The 22,547-nt window shown below is 36.9% G+C and overlaps 3 protein-coding genes across 3 annotated transcripts in view; 1 reads left to right on the top strand and 2 right to left on the bottom strand.

Moving 5' to 3' along the window:
• Positions 1 to 9,647, bottom strand: part of LOC132863251 (protocadherin Fat 3) — a 51,232-nt gene extending 41,585 nt beyond the window's left edge. The window contains exons 1-2 of the mRNA XM_060895962.1: positions 6,368 to 9,647; positions 1,078 to 1,395 (exon numbers count right to left, since the gene is read on the bottom strand). Coding sequence (XP_060751945.1) covers positions 1,078 to 1,395; positions 6,368 to 9,647 — 3,598 coding nt within the window. The remainder of the gene's footprint in view (positions 1 to 1,077; positions 1,396 to 6,367) is intronic.
• Positions 9,648 to 12,101: 2,454 nt separating this feature from the next.
• On the top strand, positions 12,102 to 18,284 carry chordc1b (cysteine and histidine-rich domain (CHORD) containing 1b). The gene is made up of 11 exons (XM_060895537.1): positions 12,102 to 12,302; positions 12,601 to 12,650; positions 12,757 to 12,813; positions 12,902 to 13,062; positions 13,214 to 13,314; positions 13,580 to 13,638; positions 13,733 to 13,803; positions 13,923 to 14,028; positions 15,891 to 16,010; positions 16,152 to 16,214; positions 16,982 to 18,284. The coding sequence occupies exons 1-11, from the start codon at positions 12,239 to 12,241 to the stop codon at positions 17,168 to 17,170; spliced, it is 1,041 nt and encodes a 346-aa protein (XP_060751520.1). The 5' UTR covers positions 12,102 to 12,238; the 3' UTR covers positions 17,171 to 18,284.
• A 728-nt stretch (positions 18,285 to 19,012) lies between these two features.
• kpna7 (karyopherin alpha 7 (importin alpha 8)) lies at positions 19,013 to 22,294 on the bottom strand. The gene is made up of 11 exons (XM_060895536.1): positions 22,166 to 22,294; positions 21,953 to 22,037; positions 21,724 to 21,864; positions 21,548 to 21,633; positions 21,205 to 21,473; positions 20,998 to 21,080; positions 20,651 to 20,914; positions 20,310 to 20,543; positions 19,518 to 19,700; positions 19,237 to 19,383; positions 19,013 to 19,154 (listed from the first exon to the last, which is right to left on the bottom strand). The coding sequence occupies exons 2-11, from the start codon at positions 22,016 to 22,018 to the stop codon at positions 19,065 to 19,067; spliced, it is 1,563 nt and encodes a 520-aa protein (XP_060751519.1). The 5' UTR covers positions 22,019 to 22,037; positions 22,166 to 22,294; the 3' UTR covers positions 19,013 to 19,064.
• Between the last annotated feature and the right edge of the window lie 253 nt (positions 22,295 to 22,547).

The following is a 22,547-nucleotide window of genomic DNA, read 5'->3' as shown; positions in this document are numbered from 1 at the left end:
TTCTGAGAAAGTGCTCATTACATGCTTTAGTTTAGTGGGTAATGTCTTTATGGTGGTGATCCATTTATTTTGAAGGTCGAATAATATTTTATTACCTTCCTTCATTTTTAGTTATAGCAATTAATTTACCCTGACACACATCACACATGTAATGGCTGCAAAAAATAAACTATAGTGGATTTCAAAAAAAGGTTTTTACAAGCAAACTATAATATGTTTTCTCAAATTTGTGTTATTTGATAAAAAACACAGTCTCTGACTATATCTACGTTGTTGTCTGTTATATCTAAGGTCAAAAGGGTGTTAAACGTTTCCAAAGTTTGAAAATATCAAATACTTTTGATGAATCACAGCAAAACAGAAAAGCAACAGCATGAACTTTACAATACAGGCACCAGTGAGCACTGCATTTTGGAGAAAGATAATAGTTTTGTAAGAAATCATGGAGTAAATAAGATTGGTTTCTGATAGTAGCAGAAACTTCTTACTAGACTTTAACTGCTTTGAGTGTTTTAAGATGTGTTTTCTTAGTTATTTCTGAGATAAATATGTGGAGAAAAGTCAAATTGCAAGTAAATGTATTTGTGACAGGCATGATGATAATAATGAAGCAAATTTCATATTGGGCCATTTTATTAAAACAGACAATCATGTTTTTTAAAGAGAAAACATAGATATGTGTTAGGAGCATAGTTGTAATAAAAATTGTTAAAATTGTAATAAATTCATCAATCAGTATTAAATAAACAACTAATATATGGATGTTTTCCTAAGTACCATATTTTTCTGAGTAAAATTCTATTTTATGTATTTATTTATTTTTTCAAATGATGAATAAAACGTTTTGGCAACAGAATCTGGCTTTTGGAGCATAAGCTTTTGTGCTTTTGCATCAGCAAAGTAACAACACCACTATCAACATACTTCAATGCACACTGCGATACTTAAATACTAAATAAGACTAAATACATTTACCTTGATCTTTCTGCATTATCAAGGAACTGTCCTAAAACTAGCTTTAAGTACATCTTAAAGTTTTAATGGACAATATTTTAAAGACAGTCTGAATCTTCTCACCTGTCTTAGAATTGATGGTGAAGAAGTTTTGTGGGTTTCCAGCAGTGATGCGGTACGTGAGATGGTTGTCTAAAGAGGTGATATCAGGGTCGCTGGCCTGTACTCGCACCACTGAAACATCTTTGGGTGAATTCTCCAAGACATAAGGATGATAGATAGGCTCAGAGGTCAAAGGGGCATTATCGTTGACATCCTCTACCTGGACATACACCTCGATGGATGTAGAGAGTGGCACAGCCCCTTGGTCTGTGGCGTAGACAGTTAGCCAGTATGAGTCCTGCCTCTCACAGTCCAGAATACTAGACGTGTAGATCACTCCTATTACGTAAAATCATAAAACATCATAAGTCTGAGCACATAATATGCAATAACACTCAATTAACACTTAAGGCATGGGCAACACTATTTATGATTTTATCATTATATATAAAATTATACCACCACAGTTACTGTTTCTTAAAGCCTCTCTTTAGTCAAGATTTAAAAAAAATATCCTATTTTGTAATATAAATAATAAGCCAGCACTCCATATCAAAAGTAAATTACTTTATAATACTGGTAATACTTTTCCAAAGATCTGCAATGTTTTTTTAAGCATTATAAATCTGATTTATTCATATTGATGGAGTAGACCATTTACGATTTATTATAAGCTGTCAGAAGTCAATCTATATGAAATGATACGCACTTATAGAAAGGAAATTATTTATAATAGTACTATTTGGCTTCACCCAGATTAGGATGAGTTCCTGTTAATGAATCTTCCTGGTATCATCCCAGTAAGTTTTTAATTGCCACTGTTGCCTCTGGCTTGCTCATTAGGGATAAATGGTACTTTTATACATTTTTAATGCATGTCCTGAATTTACATATTTCTGCAAAGCTGCTTTATGATAATGTCCAAAAAGTTATATACAAATAAAACTGAACTGAACTGAAACGCTGTACAGTAGGTGTCAAAAGAGTGCTTTGGGTTTTCCAGGTTTGGCATTACGTTTTTTAGTTATTAGACAAGACTAGAAATTTAGCTAAATTAAATGGGAACATAATACCAATGCAGTTTGAGAACTTTACATCAAGTCTTTATAATACAAATACAATTTGTCATGTGCTACAATTTTAAAATAAAGAATATCACACTAATCTGAATATGCTTAGGATGTTGACTTCAAGCATTTATTTTTAAAAACACACTAGCTTTAACAGAAGCATTTGTGTTTCCTCATTGGAGCTGTGCTGACCTTCTAATCTAATCTAATTTGTTGGAGAATCTTCTCTGGGGAAATTTACCCAACTACCCAGGCTACTGAACATAAGCTCCAGCAATGGGAAATAAATTTGCCCAGCTTGCAGGTATTAACAGCATAGTACTTTTACTTTCTCATTCATTTCCTACAAAATGCTGTGAATAAAATTTTTAATCAGTATTTGAAAGTAAGATAATGAAAAAGGCAAAAATATGTACATAAATAAAGGATTTTTATTCATGTGTGTCTTGTTTTTGCTGTGAAGGCGCTATACTGTGCCAGAGCCATAAATGCTGAATGAACAGATTTTTAACGGGTGGTGTCAAATCCACACTCACATGGTACAGTTTTTTACATTTAATGTTGAAGAAATCATCTGGACTTGAGAGCCTCTTACTGTAGGGAACAACTGCCATGGCAACACCCAGGGACTGGACGACCTTCAGCTCTTCAACATAGAACATCTAATCGTTCCTGACCAAAGTGCTACCTCTGCCATTTTGTGATCGGGGCCCTCAAATACTGCAACGCTCCCACATGTAAATATGATCACCACTGGGGCTTTGAGCTGCCGACAAAGTCACCCAGCACATGGCAGTGCAGCAATCAGACAGCTGTCCCCATCCACTAGTCCATACTATGGAACTCACTTCAGTACCACTCAGCTAGAAAGTGCTGCCTCAGGGGTTCCAACTAGCACATCCACCATGAGCAGAAAAAAGTCTACTCAGGTCACCCAGCACACTGCTCCTAGAGTGTAATTAGGATTGAACAGGCTTCTGCAGAAGGTATTAAGCACCACAGGACATACACACATGCATACAAATGTGCATACATTTACACACTAGACTGTAACAAAGAAAGACAGATGATGGATCACCTCACAATAGGATAAAGCAGCAATTCACATAACACCTTCATTTCGAAAACAAAAAATATGTATTCATTCTTTCTTTTTAAATGCATTCACTCTTTAACTAGTCTGGTGACAATAAAGGTCGGAAAGTACAAACTTGAAAATACCTTAATATAACAACCTTGCCATCTTTAATCAGTTATTTTGACACATAAAAATTAATCTAACTGCTTATGGCCTGTTTAAAAATCTACTATTTTAAAGAACTGATTAGCTAATTACGTATTGTACAAACTATGTTCATGTAAAGCACATCAGTTTTAAAGGACATTTACAGTACAAACGGATTTTCTGACAAACAAACAAAATAAGAAACCTACTATATAAGAAATATAATTCCACATCTGTCCAGTGGCCAAACTTCTTTAAACATACAATTAAATGTGTACATATGAACACATGTCTCTTTTTGCACAGATTGCTTTGGTCTTGAACAGAAACACTCAAATTTGTGCTGTACACTGCACTGTGCAAAAGTTGGTATCCTTGTTTTCTGGTAAATGTGAGGTAACGTCAGGTAACATTCTGATTCGAATGAAGTAACCTTTAGAGCTGTGATCTAAATGAATAAGATTAACATGATTATGACAAATAGAAAGCACATGATTCTTTTCTTAATAGAAAACTTGCACTAATATCAATGTGCTGCAGTGTGCGATAAATTTAGTTCATCATTAATTACTGCTTGTTCAGGGTCACAGTAGATTATATTAGGTTTGTAGGTAGGTACCATCAAACACATATTTCTAGACGTAGAAGAAATATGTTCTAGAAAAATGTAGCTGAGGTTGAGAAACTGTCAAAACCAGAGCGTGGACAAAGTTATCTGATTTCTGGTTGTTTATGGCATTGCTAGCAATTAAACAAATACTTTGATGCAACAAACCACAAATTGCTGATTCTGTCAGTTAATGTCAACAAAAACATTAAGTGATGGCTGTGCTTGTAATGTAATGTCTGTTATCTAAGAATTCACATACTAGTGATCCACTTAATAATATGTTTTTCAGAGACAGGAAGAAACCGGAGATCCCAAAGGAAACCCATACATATACAGTGAGAACATGCTTATAAACTCTGCACAGACAGTTGCTTGGGATCGAACTGGGGGCCCTGGAGCTGTATGGCCGCAATGTTACAAACCAGGTCATAGAAGATGCCTGCTTGGTAGCTCTCATTAGAAAACTAGATAAAAAAAATTGGCATACTTTTACACGTTGACACAAAAAAATTAAGGAATATGAATGAACTAGATAAGCATATTGAATATAAAATAGATTTTTTTTAAAAATCCTCATATGTGATATTGACCAACAAGCTATGCATGTGTCACCAGAATCACATTCGATTTACATAATAAGATCTTAAGTCAACAAAATCCTTTTCCTGATTTTAAAAGTCCCGAAATGAAATACAGTCAAAGCTATTGAACTCATTGGTCCTAAATTGCTTTTCAAGTCTAAGAAACCTTTTCCAAATGCCACGTCCTGTGAATATTAAAGACCTGTTCAGTTCTAGCACATCCCTCTAGCAAGGCCCTTCTATTCTAAGCCTGGTCTTTGTTTTGTTTAACATATAAATGTGATCTCAACATATAATTATAATTAAACCTAAGTGACTTAGGTTCATGGTAAGAGACTTAAGCTCACTGTAAATTCTCTCTGCTCCCATGGCTTCAGGGAAACATGAAATACCTCCAAAAAATGCAACATGGTAATAAGATTATTCTGATTCTGTCAATGAAGATATGCTGTATTTATGTTTTTCCTTTCTAAATGAGTTTGATATAGGGAATTTTACCAGGAATAAAAAAAGGCCAGGGATCAGAGGTAAATTAAAGCTGAGTCTACTCCGTGACAGCAATCTAAATGAAAATGTGCTTTGACTTATTTCTCTGAGTTCTGGTGAGAATACCAATAGCTGCTAAAGGCAGAGACATGGAATGAGGATAAGCATTTTATAAATCCTATCCATCTTTTTAGTTCACTGTGACATTTAAACAGAGGAAGTTAATTTTACTAACTCGCTTTAACACATACAGAGCTACAATCAATCACAGCAGGTGTTAAGAGGAAAATTAAAGCGAGAATATTTTACTCTACATTTTTACAGGAACAACATTCAGAATTCACTCTTTAGAAAGCTCCCAAAATTATTCTGACACAAAATCTCAGCATGTCTCCTAATATGGAAGATAATTAGATGCTAATTAGTGGATGTGCAGAGAAACACTAAAGCCAAAGCCAGTGTCATCGACCAACAAAAAAACAGTGCTGACTTTAAACATGAAATAAAAATTGAGGGTTGTTTTTAGCAGAAAATACATCCTCATCTGCAGCACTGACATGGCTAGCTTAAACACTGCAAGATTAACATACTCAACCTAAATAGTTGACATGTGAATGGAGGACCACAGCTGTGTTACCCCACAGCACTCTAGCCATTTAATCAATAGTAATTAGCTGTAATTAATGATCAGACTGCTGCTCAACATGCCACATCAGTAATTGTGAATCTTTATTTTATTGGGAGGGGCTATTTTTTTTCCTCCAGCAGAATTCTGCTGAATCAGCCTTCTACATTGTACACTCTTACTAAAAGTTATGAACTCAATCTCTGCAACCAAGTGCCTTTTAAGAATGCTTATTCAAAAAGCATGAAGGTTAATTCTTGCTTTCTAGATCAGTAAGTTTGCTCTGACGGCTCACAGAGGCAATTTCATCTGATAGAGCAACAACCTTGTAATAATACGTAATTAACAGTCTGTTGCTAGCACAAAGAAAAAACGCATTATTGTAACATGGCAAAATGTAATAATTGTATAATCATCTTTTTCCCCCTATCAAGCAGGTGAAGCAGGAGAACCGATTAATAGACTGCATAGTTATGCACCTCTGTAGGTTTTTATTCTATGTTAAGAACCTGCTATTAGGTAATGTCCAGAAGAACATGAATAATTAATGATACACTTCCATATAATAGAATCATTAGTGTTAATCTATCTTATTAATTACTAATGTCCTTCATGGGGCAAATTATATATAATGTGTGTGCTCTGAAAATAAAAGAGAAATGAATGTCTTTACCACAAAAGGGGTGCACAGATATTAAGTGATTAAATACATACCAGTTTCTTCATCAATGAAGAACCTGCCAAGGCCACTTCCAGATTTGATTGAGTATCTCAGTAGGCCATCCTTGCCCTTGTCGCTGTCCTTAGCAGTGACTTGAACCACACTTGTTCCAAGACGCGAGTTCTCCTTAACAGTGGCTTTCACCGCAAATTCAGTGAAGACAGGCTCGTTGAAGTTTTCATTAACATCAACCACCTCCACCTCAATGTAAGAGAAAGAACGAAGCCGAGTGGAAAAATCACAATCTTCTGCAACCACAGAGAGATTGTAGAACTGCTGTTTTTCAAAGTCCAGTTCCTTTGCCACCTTGACAGCTCCACTCTCCATATTAACCTTGAACGTCCCATTGAAGTCATTGGTCAGGAAATAATTTACTCTGCCCCCTAGACCAAGGTCAGGATCTTGGGTTTGCAACCATGTGATGACGGTGCCTACGGGAACGTCTTCCAGTACACGACAGCTATAACTCTTGGGAATAAACATGGGTGGGCAGTCATTCAAATCCTCCAGGTAGACTTTTAGAGATGTCACTGATGATTTTTGATTCCCTCTCTCTGCCTTGTCTCTGGCTTCAATTTTCAGGGTAATATCTGACAATGACTCTCTGTCCAATTGGCCAGAAACATAGACCCAACCAGTGGCACTGTTAATAATGAAAAGTTGTGTATGGGTCAATAATGTGTAAAAGATTTCACCATTATGATCCAGGTCAATATCTGAAGCTACGATTTGGATCACTTCTGTGCCAATGGCTGTATTCTCTGGGAGCACTGCATTGTAGCTCTCCAAAGAAAACTGAGGACTATTATCATTTACATCATCAATATTTACAGTTAACAGCCTCCAGTTGGACCTCTGAAGCAGACCCATATCATATATACTAATATTAAGGAGGTATCGGTCTGACCTTTCACGATCCAGTGGCTGGTAGATATAAATTACACCAGATTCCATATCAATATTGAAACAGCTATCAGTATTTCCATCTGATATAACATGGAGAATGCGAGCGTTGAAGCCTGTATCTTTGTCAATGGTGTTCACTTTAATAATAGTTGATCCAACAGGCAAATCCTCACGAACTACTATATCAGAGGGAAAGGATTCAAACTGAGGTGTGTGCCGGTTGACAGAATACAGGTCACTGTTACCCTCTTCAACCATTGGCTTGTCTATTGCACTGGCTTTTTTGAGAAGCTGTTCCGCTATTTTTTGTTCAACTTTTGTATCATTACAATTAAAATTCCTGGATGAAACTTTCCCTTTCATAACTGTTATGTTGATGAAGGTGGGATCAGAGAATAACTCGCCATCTGTGGCTGCTATTTTCAAGCAAAACGGTTCATTTTTAACATTAGTGCCAACAAGAGACTTCCTCAGGGACAATATCCCAGTGTCTGGATTCAAACTGAAGATACCCTGTTCATTTCCAGACAATATCTTATATTTTACCAAACTAAGATCATCAATGTCAATAGCAGAAAAAGTGATTATTGTATGTCCTACAGTGAACTCTTGAGCAATTATTCCTTTACATGACACACGTTCAAAGAGGGGTGGATTGTCGTTGACGTTCAATATTTGTACTGTGACATTTACCTCACTCTCTCTTCTATAAGGTAAGCCCCAGTCAGAAGCCCGGACAAGGAACACGTATGTTTCCAACGATGATTCAAAATCAAGCTCTTTTGATGTCATTAGTTCCCCTGTATTCTGATTAATTGTGAAGGGCAAAGGCTGAAGGCTTTGTATACTGTATGTTATGCATCCATTATCCCCGTGATCATCATCTACTGCTGATAAGACAAGTATAACTGTATCGACTGGAGTATTCTCAGTGACAGACACTTTGTACGATGCCTGGGTGAAAGTTGGAACATTATTATTAGCATCCTCTACAGTGATCTGTACTTTGGCACTCAGACCACTCACAGCCTCTACTACCTCTAGTTCAAAACGCTGTTGTCCTAGCGTGGTAAAGGGCCTTACTGTTGAGATAACACCAGTAAAACTATTAATAGTGAAAAATGTGGATTCAGAGGTAAGACTTAATCTATAGGTGACATACTGTGGCTTAGGAGAAATTGCAACAATCCGTATGATAGTTCCAGGTGGGGCCATTTCATTAATTGTTGCTCTGTAAACATCTTCTGCAAATTTAAAAAGCACAGGTTCTGGCTTTTTTACCATGAGATGAAGAATCTGAGTGTTGGAAAACCTTGGAGGTATGCCTCTGTCTTTGGCTTGGAAAGTGAGATTATATGCATAAGGAAATGTATTCCAGTCTGCTGGTTCAGATATTTTCAGCAAGTAATCATTGTCACGTGGTGCTCTCTTGAGAACAAATTGCTCCAGTGGGTCACCTTCGATGATACAAACCCACTCAATTTCCCCATTTGGACCATCATCCAGATCCTCCACTGTGACCACAGCATACACTGGATCTTGGTCTGTTAAAGATGGGGCGAGTGCAACCACATTTAATGTTGGTGAAAATTCATTAACACGTATGATGCTGATCATTACTTTTGCTGCGCTGCTCACACCATTGTTCTCATAAACCTTCATTCCACGATCAAATGCCAAAACCTCAAGCTCAAATTTTGTATTATCATCACTGGGTTTGGCTGTAAGGTATATAATGCCACTTGTGGGATGGACGGCAAACTCCTCCACTAATTTCTTGAAGAAATAATAGAATTCCCCATTAGAGCCTATGTCAGCATCAGTGGCAGTGACCTGGGCAATGCTGGCCCCCAGCGGGGTGCTTTCAGGTACAGTGATGGTATAAGTAGTAGGTGAGAATAAAGGCCTAAGGTCATTCATGTCCAAAACTTGCACACTGACTTTTGTAGATGCATTCAGACCACCATTGATTGTAGCTCTTACACTTAATGTGTAGTTGTCCTTTATCTCACGGTTCAAAATGTCAGAGCTTTCACCCTTAGTGTGTATGCGTAAAAAACAGAAGTCTCCCAGAACATATTTCTCTGCTTCAAACAACCCCTCATCATCACCTGACATGATTGAGTATTCAATGTCCCGTGAGATGGACTGTGACAGAATTATCCCCATTTTGACCTCACTCCTTAGGTAGGACCTAGCCGGGGTATTCTCATATATAGCAGCATTGTAGACAGACCTGGTGAACTGAAAACCTTGTAATTCAGCAGGCTGAAGCTGTGAACAACAGGTAAGCAAGCAAAGTATCAAGAGGGAAAAGGTGGAGAGATGGGCGCTCATATTTTCCCCACAAAATCTGTTTATATCCATGCCATCACCCAGTGCCCCTGTAAATAAGAAATTACTTGCTGTAAAAAATATACAAATTCACAAAAGCATAGAATTTGGCTGTCTTTAAAATGAACTTGTTGACTTTTGGAAAATTCTGAAGTGCTGCCAAGAGTTAATTGTAAAGAAGATGTAAAGAGTTTGATCTGGACGACAAAGTGCTCAGCAGCAAGGCAAGGACTGAATTTACAATTGTTCTCCTAATCTGCAGTGAAATTAATCTCACAGCAGAAAGCGCACTTAAAGGTCAAAAGGTAATATACTTTGTAAAAACTCAGAAAGGCAAAAAAAAAACAATTCAATGGATCTCACTTAATACACGGTATCTAAATATATATTCGGCCAGAGTACACATAGACACACATATGTACATACATACATGCATACATATTATGTATATATATATATATATATATATATATATATATATATATATATATATATATATATATATATATAGAGAGAGAGAGAGAGAGAGAGAGAGAGAGAGAGAGAGAGAGACAGAAAGATAGGTGTGTGTGTGATAGATAGATAGATAGATAGATAGATAGATAGATAGATAGATAGATAGATAGATAGATAGATAGATAGGTGAGAGAGAGAGAGAGAGAGAGAGAGAGAGAGAGAGAGGTGTATGTATGTGTGTGTGTGTGTGTGTGAGAGAGAGAGAGAGAGAGAGAGAGAGAGAGAGAGAGAGGTGTATGTATGTGTGTGTGTGTGTGTGTGTGTGTGTGAGAGAGAGAGAGAGAGAGAGAGAGAGAGAGAGAGAGAGAGAGAGAGAAAGAGAGCTATACAGATTAATCATTACATTAGTAATAACAATAAGCGTTTATCCTGCAATGAACTTTCTGTGTTGTCAGTAATGCTGGAGCTCCTAAACAATGTAACTTAACTCATCACTGACGGACTGAAATTTGAATAGGAAAGATATGTCTTACCTCTAGATGAGAGAGTGTAAACTAAAGAAATTACCAACTAAGAACATCACCCTTGAAGAGCAGTCAGATCCTCTTCACATGCTTCATGTCCCTTTGCGCTCACTGTTAACTGCGCGTAGTGCACGCGGCTGTCAGGCGCGCTCCCGAGTCACCGGCAGCTCTGCACGCGCAAACGAGTCTCTGCTGCTCAACATACTATTAATCACTTTGTAATAAACATAAACATAACTAGCGGAGAAAAAACATGAGTATGCGATGTCATTTGTGTGCCTTACATCCGAATATAAATTGTGGCGTTCTTATTTTGTGCAATCACGTTGTTTCTTTGTCGATTTATAAAGATATTATGCTTTCTTTTACTTTAAACTTACAACCTAAAGAAAGCGTTAAGCCCCGCCCACTCGAAAGCTTTAAGCAACGCCCACACGAAAGCATTAAGCCCCGCCCCCTTAACACAATATAATAAACAAAGCTTGTTTCTTTTTGCCTGTAGGTCAATTTAAAGTCCCCAGTTAATGTTCTCTATACACCTGTCAGTCACACTTACTTCAGAGGAACCAAACATTAAACCACACAGCTTTTTAAAACAGTTTGTCTCAAAATCTGTTTTTATTTCGCCTTCTAATATTCAGAATAAAAATACTCTCAATTGTTGGATGAAATTTATGGATTTATTAAATTTTTTATTACATTCATTCCTATCTTTAACAAGAAGGGAAAATGTTTATTACTGTTGGATAAAATGACTGCAAGGTTTTCTCATCGATTTTATAAACTTCTGCTAAGGCCATGGCTTAATTTCTTTTTTTTTATTTTTTTTTTAAATCATGTTCTACATAACTTCCAGGTTATTTTTAAAAGTAAGTAATACATTAAAATCAACTGATGCACATATAAAACACATATTATTGCTAAATTACAGTTTAATTGCACTACGTGCAATTAAGTATTTTCACAATGTGTTGTTAATTAAATAATAATTATATATATATTAAATAATAACAGGGCTGTCAAGTGTCACGCATTGAGAGTGACAGTCACGCATTTGGGTCATTTGTCACGCTCTCCCGCCACACATCGTATTTCTTACTTTTTGACTATTTATCATATATTTAATGCCGCAGCGCCCAAAATGTATCAGTCCGCACCGCTGTCTCTATGGAACCGGGCAGGAATCAAGCGCGTCTCAGTTCATAGTCGAGCCTGACACTGATCAGCCAATCAAAAAAAAGAGGCTACACCAGAAAATAGCACTATTGTATATGGGTAAGATTTAACGCAACAACCAGTGAAAAAAAAACATATTCATTAGAGAGGGTATTTTCCATGGTCGGTTTGAAAAAAAAAAAACTCAACACGGGTTGGAAATGTCACTCTTGCCTGTCTTCAAAACTTGTGAGCCCTGTAATAATAAAAAAAAACATAAACTTAATATCGTGATCGGCCCTCGATTCGTAATGCCTGGAATCGGAGTATCGCGTCTCACTCGGATCGACTTCCCTCACTAGATCTTACGGTTATGGCGGAAGGACCAAGCGGCAAGAAGCTTTTTAGAACCGACCGAATCTACATCTGGCTCAGCATCATCACTTACTTTTTACTTTAAAGCTTTATATCTATATATGTACCTACAAAATGTCTGTGCTCTGTTATAATAAGGGATGTGCCCAACGTTTTGACCCTGAAAAGAATGAAGACGGTGAGTTAGTAAGCTTGCTAAGCAAAAAGGTTAGCTTCATGCTACAACCGGGTTAAAGAAAAGTCGAGTATAAATAACAGTAATGTCGGCTAGGTTCATATAAACCGCCCATACGTAGCAGAATAAACGTGATTGCTCGTTTTGACGGTTAATTGTAGACAATTTTGTCGATCTTAAAACTCTTAAAGCCAGTCAAATTTGCAGTAAGCTAAGCTAAGATGTGTTATGTGTTTAAACACCCAGTTTACAGTTATATCTTTATAAACACGGTTAGCTAACTTTAATTCATTATCCACAGATGCATGTACTTATCACCCAGGTGTGCCAGTTTTCCACGATGCCCTGAAGGTAACTTAATGAGGAAGAACTTAACTACTTTAAGCAGTTTTATATTTCTTTATTTATTTGGTATGTATATTTGGATTTATATGCTGCTTGTTTTTATTGTCATTAGGGTTGGTCGTGCTGTAAGAGACGCACAACTGACTTTTCAGATTTCCTTAGTATTGCTGTGAGTATAAATTTATGATCAAGTAATTCTTCATTGATAATGAATAGGAATTATTCAGGAATGTGCACTGTTTTTAAATTCCTTTCAGGGATGTACAAAAGGACCCCATAACCAGGAGAAACCCCCTGAACCCATCAAACCTGAGGTCAGGACATCCGGAGAAAAGAAGGATGTTGAGGACTTTAAACCAAAGTTTAATGAGTCTATCACCCAGGCACCAAAACCCGTTGAAGCAATTCAGCGACCAAGGTAATAGATGTTCTAATGTTACTTTTATTTGTCCGTGCTGTTAATACTTCAGATATACTTATTTGTAAAATTCACCATTTGTGCTTGTAATTAAATACCAGTGTGTTTTAGCAGAGGACATGCAGCAAATCTCTGCTTATTGTTTTTGTAGTGAAGATGAACCAATATCAAGATTACCACAGAAAGTCTCTGCTTCACTTAAGCAAGCTTTAGAAAAGCTCAAGTTATCAGATAATGCACCAGAGAAAAAAGGTGAGTGAGAGGGTTTAATGTTGAATTTGCGGGGACCTGATATCTGAAGGTCTTTAAATCTGCCTTTAAAATAAGACAATAGGTTTCCTTTGGCTACTGGGGTTAGGATTAGGGTAGGAATTATATGCATGCATGGCATTTAATTAGCTACATTAATAATCATGTCATGGTCAAAGCTTGTCAACTTTGCAAAAAAAATCACAAGGCAGGACAAGCTTTTCTGTTGTTTTTCATAAAGGGAATAAGTCCTATATTTCTTTTACAGAGGAAGAAGGGGATGAAATTAAGATTGGTACATCTTGTAAAAATGGAGGCTGCACTAAGGTACGTTTGTGTACAAACTGTACAACTAGTAGATACCTTCATCTCCACTACCAGCTAATAATTATTGAATATTTGGTTTTGACCATGCTGTTAGACCTTCAATGGAGCAGAGAGCAATGGAGAAGTTTGCATGTATCATGCTGGAGTCCCAATCTTCCATGAGGGGTAAATAAATAACTAATCATAACTAATCACCAATAATTCTCTACTAGTATTTTTGATAATTCTGGCTAAATTTGGGGCAGGGAAACATTATATCATCATCATTCTGGTTTTCTTGTCAGGATGAAATACTGGAGCTGCTGCAAGAGGAAAACATCTGACTTTAATACTTTTCTATCTCAGGAGGGCTGCACCAAAGGAGAACACCTATGGCGGAAAAAAGACATGGTGTGTGTTTGTGTGAATGTTTAGAATAGTATACTATGAGAATGGTTTGAAACTTTTCTTAAACGTCTCGTACCATAGTAGCCCTTTACCCAAAAAACCAACACTAACAAACTAAAAACCAACACTCACTGGTTGAAAGAAATCTATCATCTCACCAAAAAAAAAATATATATATATAAATATAAAAATATAAATATAATAGCCATATAATATAAAAGCCAGTGAGTGTTGTTTTTAGTTAAGGATCTGCATTATCCAGATTTGTTTTTAAGTTATGTCTGCTACCCTAAGAGCCCTTCAAATCGTGACATTTTTGACATTTCTTTTTCACATGTAGTTCTGAAAACTAGCTTTCCTAACAGTAAAATGTGTTTTCATGGTGGTGTCAACAGATAAGGTTACAGCATTTTTAAAGTCTAGTTACTCCAGCAACACTACTGAAAACACCAACACCAAAAATGCATGAGCTACATCAGTAGTTACATGTAAATTTAAAACATTGCATTTATGGTAAAATATTTGACACCACACTTGGGTTTATATTTATGCTGAAATTTGAAATCCAAGACTTATAAGATCACAGGCAATTAATTTTACTCTACCAAGATAGCTAAAAAGAACTCTGTTTGGCTTTCAATATTATGTTTATTTAATTTTGAAGTGTGGACAAGTTAAGAGTTAGTTAAGTGTTCATGGAAGAGGTGGGTCTTTGAAGATCGTGATGAATAACGTTGGAATTTTATTACACCACAGAGGGACAGTCAGTTTGAAGGGAAACGGACATCGTGCCTCACTGAGTAGACACTACCAGGAGTCTGAGTTAATTGATTGCAGGTTACAAAAGGAAACAATCTTCAAGGAGATTCTCTTTTTTTGTTGTTGTTTTTCCTTGGAAAATTCCATCCGCCCTCATTCCTTTCAGTCCTGGTGACATGTTAAAAGCCTGTTGTCCAATGAGTGTTCATTTTTCATTGTATTAAAACGGAGTACACACACACCTAACACTTATTGAAACGTGGGCTTTACTAACTGTATATTAGTGCTGGGTTGCATGCTTAAGAGGTCTTCTTAAGATCAGGCTTTTTGTGGTCTGCTGAACATGCCTATCCAGATTTAGTGCCCCTTTTCTTGTTATTATATCCTCTTTACAGTAGAATTTGGAAGTGTGGATGTGGTATTTATCCATTCAGTCACAAGAGCACTGAGGACAACCTCACTTTGTGTACAGGGACATTTTCCTGCTGAGAAATGGTCTGGTATCAGTCTCATCACTTAATGCTTTAAAAACCCCAATTTCCATGTGCTTGACTGATCAAGGTCCACTTTGTGAGATAATTGTAGTGAGTTCATTATTTCATTAATTCAATAAGTTTGTACTTTTTGTAAATGTTAACAGATTTTAATTAGTATTCAGTTGTCTGCTGCAAACTCTACAGTTTCTGTAATAGTGTGTGTGTGCATTAAAAATTGACAGCTGGTATTTAGAAACTGAATTTATTAGGCCAGTTTCACTATGCCTCATATCCAAAAAAACCCAGATCAAAGCATGACATTCACTTTGTGAGGTGTGCACACTTAGCTGGCAAACTAGCAATTAGAACATCTTTTGTAGACTCAGCCAGTTTGTTAAATCATCTCTTTATATATAATGTAATCTCTGCAGGCAGAAAGCCTAGGTAGTTTTATAAGAAAAATAAAACATCAACTTTTTTCTTGAAGTACAGTGGAAACATATGTTACAGCATATGTTCATTTTGGCTCTTAGACACAATTTATCTCCAGCAACAGCATTTCTTTCCCCCAGACGACCACATTTGGGTCCTGTTTTGAAACATAATTCTGCTGTGTACATCTGTTTCCAGGGTAAGAAGGTTGTGCCATGCAGGTTTGATTGGCACCAAACAGGAAGCCAGGTCACCATAACAGTCTATGCCAAAAACGCCGTCCCTGAGCTTAGCTACGTGGATGCCAATAGTACCCAGGTACAGATTTTTGGTTGTTTTTTACATTTTCATATCAAGTTTAGTGTTGACTTTTACAATGTTAAATGCAAAAACATTATTACTAGTAACAAGCTCAAAACTCAAATGACTTTCTATTGATAACGCGTCTTTCTGTTGCAGTTGGATATCCACATTACATTTGATGGAGATAAGGAATTTGAACAGAAGATAATTTTATGGGGTGTAAGTACTAAACTTCCTGCATCTCAGAATTCATTACGTGTAATGTTGTTTAAGACTACAATGCTCATACTGAACATACTTTCACTTGATGGTGTACAGTAGTGATAGAATACTGATATGCAGTTCACTAGCCAGTGTCGCAATTAATTCTGATCCCTTTCATTAGTTCCTTGCTTGTTATGGATCTAAATGTAAATCATGAAGATTTCTGTAATACTGCTTTGTGATGGTGTTTTCTTAAGCTCTATACAAATAACTGTCATTTGAATTGTGTTATACATTTTATATGTTTATACATCTTGCAAATCATTTTAAAAAGTCAGAGAAATAAAAAAAAAAAAAGTTATTTAGCACTGCCCTAAATAAGCTAGTTCACATAAGTTTACATATAGTCCTCAAGGTAAAGTGATCACTGAATATTTGCATCTTTTTTAATAGTTGATTTGTCTGAAAATTATAGTCACTGTTGGAAAGAAATAAATATGTAGAAAAGCAAATAATGTACAGGACCAGGAAGATTTTTCTGAGGAATACTGGGTAATGTAATTGTTCAGGACAAACATAGGATTCGTGAATAAACATCACAAAACTTTACAGTTCTGGATCATTCTGGTAATAACACACAGTATTAAGAGTATTAAGAATACAGCATCATCCCATTTTTCCCTTTCCTTTTTCTTCTTTGTTTTTAAATTTATCATTTTGTAAAATTGTATACACCCATCATTGCTCAGTACTAAAAAGCAAGCTTTTTATTCTCCTCATAGGTTATCGACACAAACAAAAGCACACTGAACATGATGGCTGCGAAGATTGAGATTGTTTTGAAGAAAGCTGAGCCGATGTTGTGGGCACGACTGGACCTTCCACCAGTAGTCAGTCCACCCAAAGAAGAGGAGAAGAAAAGAGAGCATGATAGTGATAGTGATGAAGATGATGATGATGATGATGATTAGATGAACATACATTACTATGAGAGATTTCTGATCATTTCCAATGAAATTACTGAACAAAGAATGAAATATCACGATGCATGAAAGACATTCTATAAAGACCAGTATTTCCTGTGTTCACAATTCATTGCACATGGCAGTGTAAAATGCAGTTATGCTTTTCTTTAAATTAGATCCAGAGTTTCTATTCTAATAGTATTACACTATGGACGGTTATGAGGTGTCATTTTCCACAGTAGACTGCTTGAAGCAGGGCCATTTAGTTTAATATGAAGGACATTACTATTGTCATAATTGTAAAATATCAAGTTGATACTAGATTACAATGGAAATAGCCATGGTTTTAGCAGCCCACTGCAAGTCTCCTAATTTCTTCACATTCCCATAGATTAACTTTCCATGTCTTTAAAACATCACACCTTCAACTTGAATGTTATGTTTAGTAAACTATGGACCAAACCTAACACTGAAACTGAGTTATTTAAAGAAGGTCAGATGAAAATTTCATTTTATCTGCAAAACCTACAATATTTTACAAAGACTTAGTCTAAGTTCAAATCCACATCCAATGATGTCTAAAATGTGGGAGGCCCAGAAGGGTTAGCAGATGTTGGGTTTGGAGCTTTGTTATCCAGTTGGTACACTCAACAAAATGGCCAGTTGAGTCTCACTTTTTTGTTGAATTTGACTGATTAATTATTTTTATTGTCAAGACAGCTAAATGGTCTAGGAATAGAAAAGGATAGACAGGAAGGAAATTTATATATACACATTATATTAGTTGGTCAAATACATTAATTGTTACATGTTCAAAATTTTTTTTCTTCTCATTTGTGCTTGGATGTGCTAGAATGAACCAGCTCTCCTCTGTCACATGAGTTACCAGCTGGGGAGGATAAAGGCTAACAGTGTATCCTATGAAAAAATGGGAAGCCAGACATGGCAGTGCATCTCACACTGTGGAAAGCACTGTATAGTCAATGCCTTTTTCCATCTACCTAAAAGCATTTGGGTAGTTATTAGTGTACTTCATGTGTATTTGATTAAACCAGTGGTTTGCTAGTTGTTACAGCCACATCAGAGTAAATGAAAACCTGAAATAAAGCTTCCCATTGCATTGTTTAGTAGTCATATTTGGTTAGACACTATAACTATAGTAGGTCCCCCAAGTTTACTTAAATACTGAATAATTTTGAAGGAAAGGCAGTATGAACAAACTAGAAAGCAAACTAAGGGTGGTCTTGTTTTACATAAATCTATGTAATTGGTACAGAATGGTGTTGTGTACTGTTAGCCTACTGTATATGGTGCAAGGTTAATACCAAATTTGCTAAATATCTAATCTCATTTTAAATTATATTCTGAGTTGATACCCATCACAAAGATTTTTTTTAATGTCAGTGGGAAAACTTGTGGGGCCATCTGATGCCTACATTCTGGGGAACATTTTATTACAAGCACTAGATGTTGATCACAACAAGACCACTATTCCAGCATGACAACCATAGCAGGGTCATTATTCTGCATCGTCAAACATCTGATCAGTGATTCCCCCAATTTATGGCCATTAGCATTTAAGTGATTGTGTACATGGTATTCTAGTGCTTTTTTAAAAAAAAAAATCTAACATGCTATGGTACAGATAGCTGACAGAGGCTGCATTCATTACCCTTTGGGTGTAAAACCAAATGACCAAGTGTTAAAAATAAGATTGGGATAAGGGATTATGACAAATCTTTGAAAAGCAACAAGTAGGTTGCTAGTAGGTAACAATTCCAGTATAGGAGCTCGCAAGCAGGTTTGGCCAACTCGGACCATCCCAAAAATACCACCAATAGCCACAAGTACTGCAAAAATATTTATTCTTACAAAACTAAGGCATAAAAAAGAAAAATTCTCAGAAGTCAAATCTTCTTTGGACCTCAGCTGGTCCAAAAACAAAGTCCTTTTCAGTGGCCTCAGTCTTCAGGCACTCATCTTCACCATCCTACATCAAAACACAGTGAATCAAATAAGCCATACAACAAAAACATCTGCACAAAACTACAGCACCACAGTTTACAGCTCACCTCATTGAAGTACTTCTCAATAAGCGCTTGGGCGGCACGATACACAGCATTGTTTTCATGATTCTGCAGGAGCTCTATGTGATCCAGCCCACCCAACTCTTCCACAAGCAAACAAAGCTTTTCAACCTCCCCAAGTTTCTCAGCAGCCTAAGAAAATGAAAGCAGTCAGGCAGCAGACACACCAGGTTGGTAGTTATTCAGCAAAGGAACAGCCAGTGAGTCACACTACAAGCAAGCTTACTTAGATTCAAGGATAAGGCCCAAGGTCATAGTACCCTTACCAAGAAAATGTTATTGATTGCATCCAGGATGACTAGGATAGTCTTGGAATCTTTAACGGTCAATAAATTTAGGATGCCTTCCAGAGCACCACTTTTAACAAGCTGTACAACCTGGTCCACTGTTCCTCCACTGGTGAAGTTTGTGACAGCCCAGACAGCTTCTCGTTGAGTCTTAAAGTCACCCTGAAAGCAAGAATTAAATTAAGTCACTACATGTTCAAAGTAGTTCAGTTTTTTCTAAATAGCTAGTTTTACACAAATGGTTTGAATGAAGGAATAAAATTGCAACAAGCCCTGCTGTTAAAGGAAAATAATCTACTGGATGGTGTGGCAGAGCCACCCCAAAGTGGGTGCATGTAATTCCAGTCTGTGCTTTTTGAACTTTGACTATTCAATGTGCAACAAGATGGGGTCATTATCATGCACACTGTAGCAGTTACAAGACTTAAAAATAAATAAAAATCCTCCATCCTAACTCTCCCCTGGCAGGAACTTGCTGTAAAAACGATCAAAACTTGCAACTTCCATAAATTACAGAACTAAAACATTAAATAACTTGTTTAATCCTTTTAAGGCTATGGTTGTTGACTAATTGCCATCAATGTTCTTGTGAAAGCACTTTTAAAAGGTTGTCCGAGTACTCAAATAGTAACTTTGATTACAGCTGAAACTATGCAAGCCAATAATCTACAACTGCAGAAAAAAAAATTAAAAACCTGTAGTAAAAGTATCTTAAATGCATTCCAGTAATTCCCTCATCATATTTATGTATGTATCCAAGTCACCACTTACATTTCTAAGTAGATTCACAAGATGAGGGAGTAGACCACATGTTATTAGTTGCTGAATCTGTTGGCGTGGTCCAGCTGCAATGTTGGAGACAGCCCAGGCTGCTTCCTTTTGGACACTGGGTTTGGGGTGATTCATTAGTTTTGGCAAGGCACTCAGCACACCAGCCTCAATAGCCATCTGTGTCTGAGGATCTGAACCACTCACAATGTTCCCAATAGAACGAAGTGCTGGAGTCTGTAATAAAAGGCCATAACAGGTATTAATTATACAAGACATTTCATTCTAAAATTTTGCTAGAATGAATCAAAGAAAAATTAAAAGCCAGAACAAGTTTGGCTTACCACCACTACAAGCTCCTCAAAGCCCAGAAGCTCAACCAGTCGTGGAAGAACCCCAGTCTTTATTACAATATCAATACGCTCATTTGGTCCGTCTGTAAGGTACGAGATGGCCCAGCATGCATCAGACAGAACAGATTTATCACTGTGGTGAATCAGCTGTATAATGGAGGGAAGCATCTGCTGGACTGCAGAGAAGCGGGGGAAAGGATTTTTGTTTCTGCACAGGTTTGAGAGGGTCCATGTCAGGTTGCGCAGATAGCCAACCTGTAAAAGTCAACCAGTTATATTCTTGTTCCTCCATGAAGCCTAATATTCAGCTACTATGCTTTTAAAATGGCATAACTTACAGGGGCATCTGGTGTTATCCGTGCTAGTAGTGCAGGGATTACATTGCAGTCAATAAGTGAATCACGATATACTGGGCCATCACCTGTGGAAACACATTTAGTGTCAAATCTAATACTTGGTACTTTAAAGCATAGTTGCACCTTCAGGAGGCTCATGTCAAATATCTTGTATGCGGTCATAACAGTACTCAAACATTCCTGAATTACCTGCAATATTACCCAGGGCCCAGACAGCTTGCTCACTTATGTTTAACATCGGTGAGGACAAAAGGGCAATGAAGGCAGGCACTGCACCATGTTCCACCACCTGCTGAGTGTGCCATGAGGTGCCTGATGCCACATTAGTGAGTGACCAGGCAGCCTCAAACTGAAGAGTGGGGTGATCATTCCTACCCAAAAACTCTACAAACCGGGACAGCAGACCTACGTCCACTATCTCTTTTAATGGAGGGTTCCTCTCTCGAGACAACAGCATCCTAAAACGACAATGAACATTAAATACCAAATAAAAATCACCATAATTGATAAGCAGTCAGAGAATTCACGCTACCTGGCTGTTCGACAACCCTGCAGCTGTCGCTCTGGACAGTCACTGTTAACATTAGCAACAATTTCCTGAATTATTGTTGAAATGACCTAATAACGAACAAATGGTAGAGTCCACACCAAGAGTTAACTAGAAGACACTAAGGATTCAGATTGCTGGAAGAATAATAAAGCTACAACCTCTTGGATGTCAGTGTTGTAGTCTGGAGACAGGGGTTCTTCATCAGGGTAAGAAGAAATATTTCTCCTCTTCAGGATACTTTCCACTCTTTGAGCTTTTCGAAGCTCCACACACTCTGCAACTCTGCGCTCACGCATTTTCTTCAAGGAGGACACAAATTAGCCAAAAAATAGATTTTTTTAAAATTTGCAACAGGCTACTTAGCTTTAATAATGGGTTAGAACATACCATGGTATCCTTGCCTCGGTTTTTGAACTTGCACATGCGCTTATCAACCAAATTTTCAGTAGGCATTGTGTGTCTTAAGTTGCCACTAGAAATAAGTGGGGGAAATTAATCTACAAATTATTTAAATAAATCCCTACAAGAATCTTAAATGAAACCAAGAGTAAGAAATAGATTAGGCTTTGTAAGAAATGGCTTAAAATGCATCTCACTCACCAAGACCTTCACAAAATAAACCTTCAGGGCACAAAAAAAATAACCCAACCTCCTGCTGAAATATTTAAACACTGAGTCTAACAATGATCAGGTGATCCTAATCAGCAATTCGCCCTGCTCATGTTTAGCAAGCTTTTGTACCTCTATGCAATGCATATGCTCCAGTAATACGAAATGTGTCTGCAACGTGATGCGCATTGAACCACATTATATCTCTCCAGATTTATTGTCTTTGGATGTGGTGCATTCATTCTTTTACGCAGGGTTGAGGAAATGGTGTCCTATGATCATCTTTATAGCAAATCCAGGACATAATTGATAGATGGATAACTGATATATTGTGACACAAGTTTGAGTTATTTCAGTAAGTTTGTCACTAAAA

Source organism: Tachysurus vachellii, chromosome 20 (genome assembly GCF_030014155.1).
Source record: "Tachysurus vachellii isolate PV-2020 chromosome 20, HZAU_Pvac_v1, whole genome shotgun sequence".
Classification (NCBI taxonomy): Eukaryota; Metazoa; Chordata; class Actinopteri; order Siluriformes; family Bagridae; genus Tachysurus; species Tachysurus vachellii.
This window is presented reverse-complemented; position numbering and strand designations above follow the sequence as displayed.

Bases quoted from the DNA above. Each gene is read 5' to 3' on its own strand.
- chordc1b (XM_060895537.1), top strand. From the start codon at position 12,239: ATGTCTGTGCTCTGTTATAATAAGGGATGTGCCCAACGTTTTGACCCT. The intron at 12,303-12,600 runs GTGAGTTAGTAA...CATTATCCACAG, and splicing joins CCCTGAAAAGAATGAAGACG to ATGCATGTACTTATCACCCA. The intron at 12,814-12,901 runs GTGAGTATAAAT...AATTCCTTTCAG, and splicing joins CAGATTTCCTTAGTATTGCT to GGATGTACAAAAGGACCCCA.
- kpna7 (XM_060895536.1), bottom strand. From the start codon at position 22,018: ATGCCTACTGAAAATTTGGTTGATAAGCGCATGTGCAAGTTCAAAAAC. The intron at 21,634-21,723 runs GTTGTAGCTTTA...GTTCGTTATTAG, and splicing joins ACAACACTGACATCCAAGAG to GTCATTTCAACAATAATTCA. The intron at 21,081-21,204 runs GTAATTCAGGAA...GTGTTTCCACAG, and splicing joins GGCCCTGGGTAATATTGCAG to GTGATGGCCCAGTATATCGT.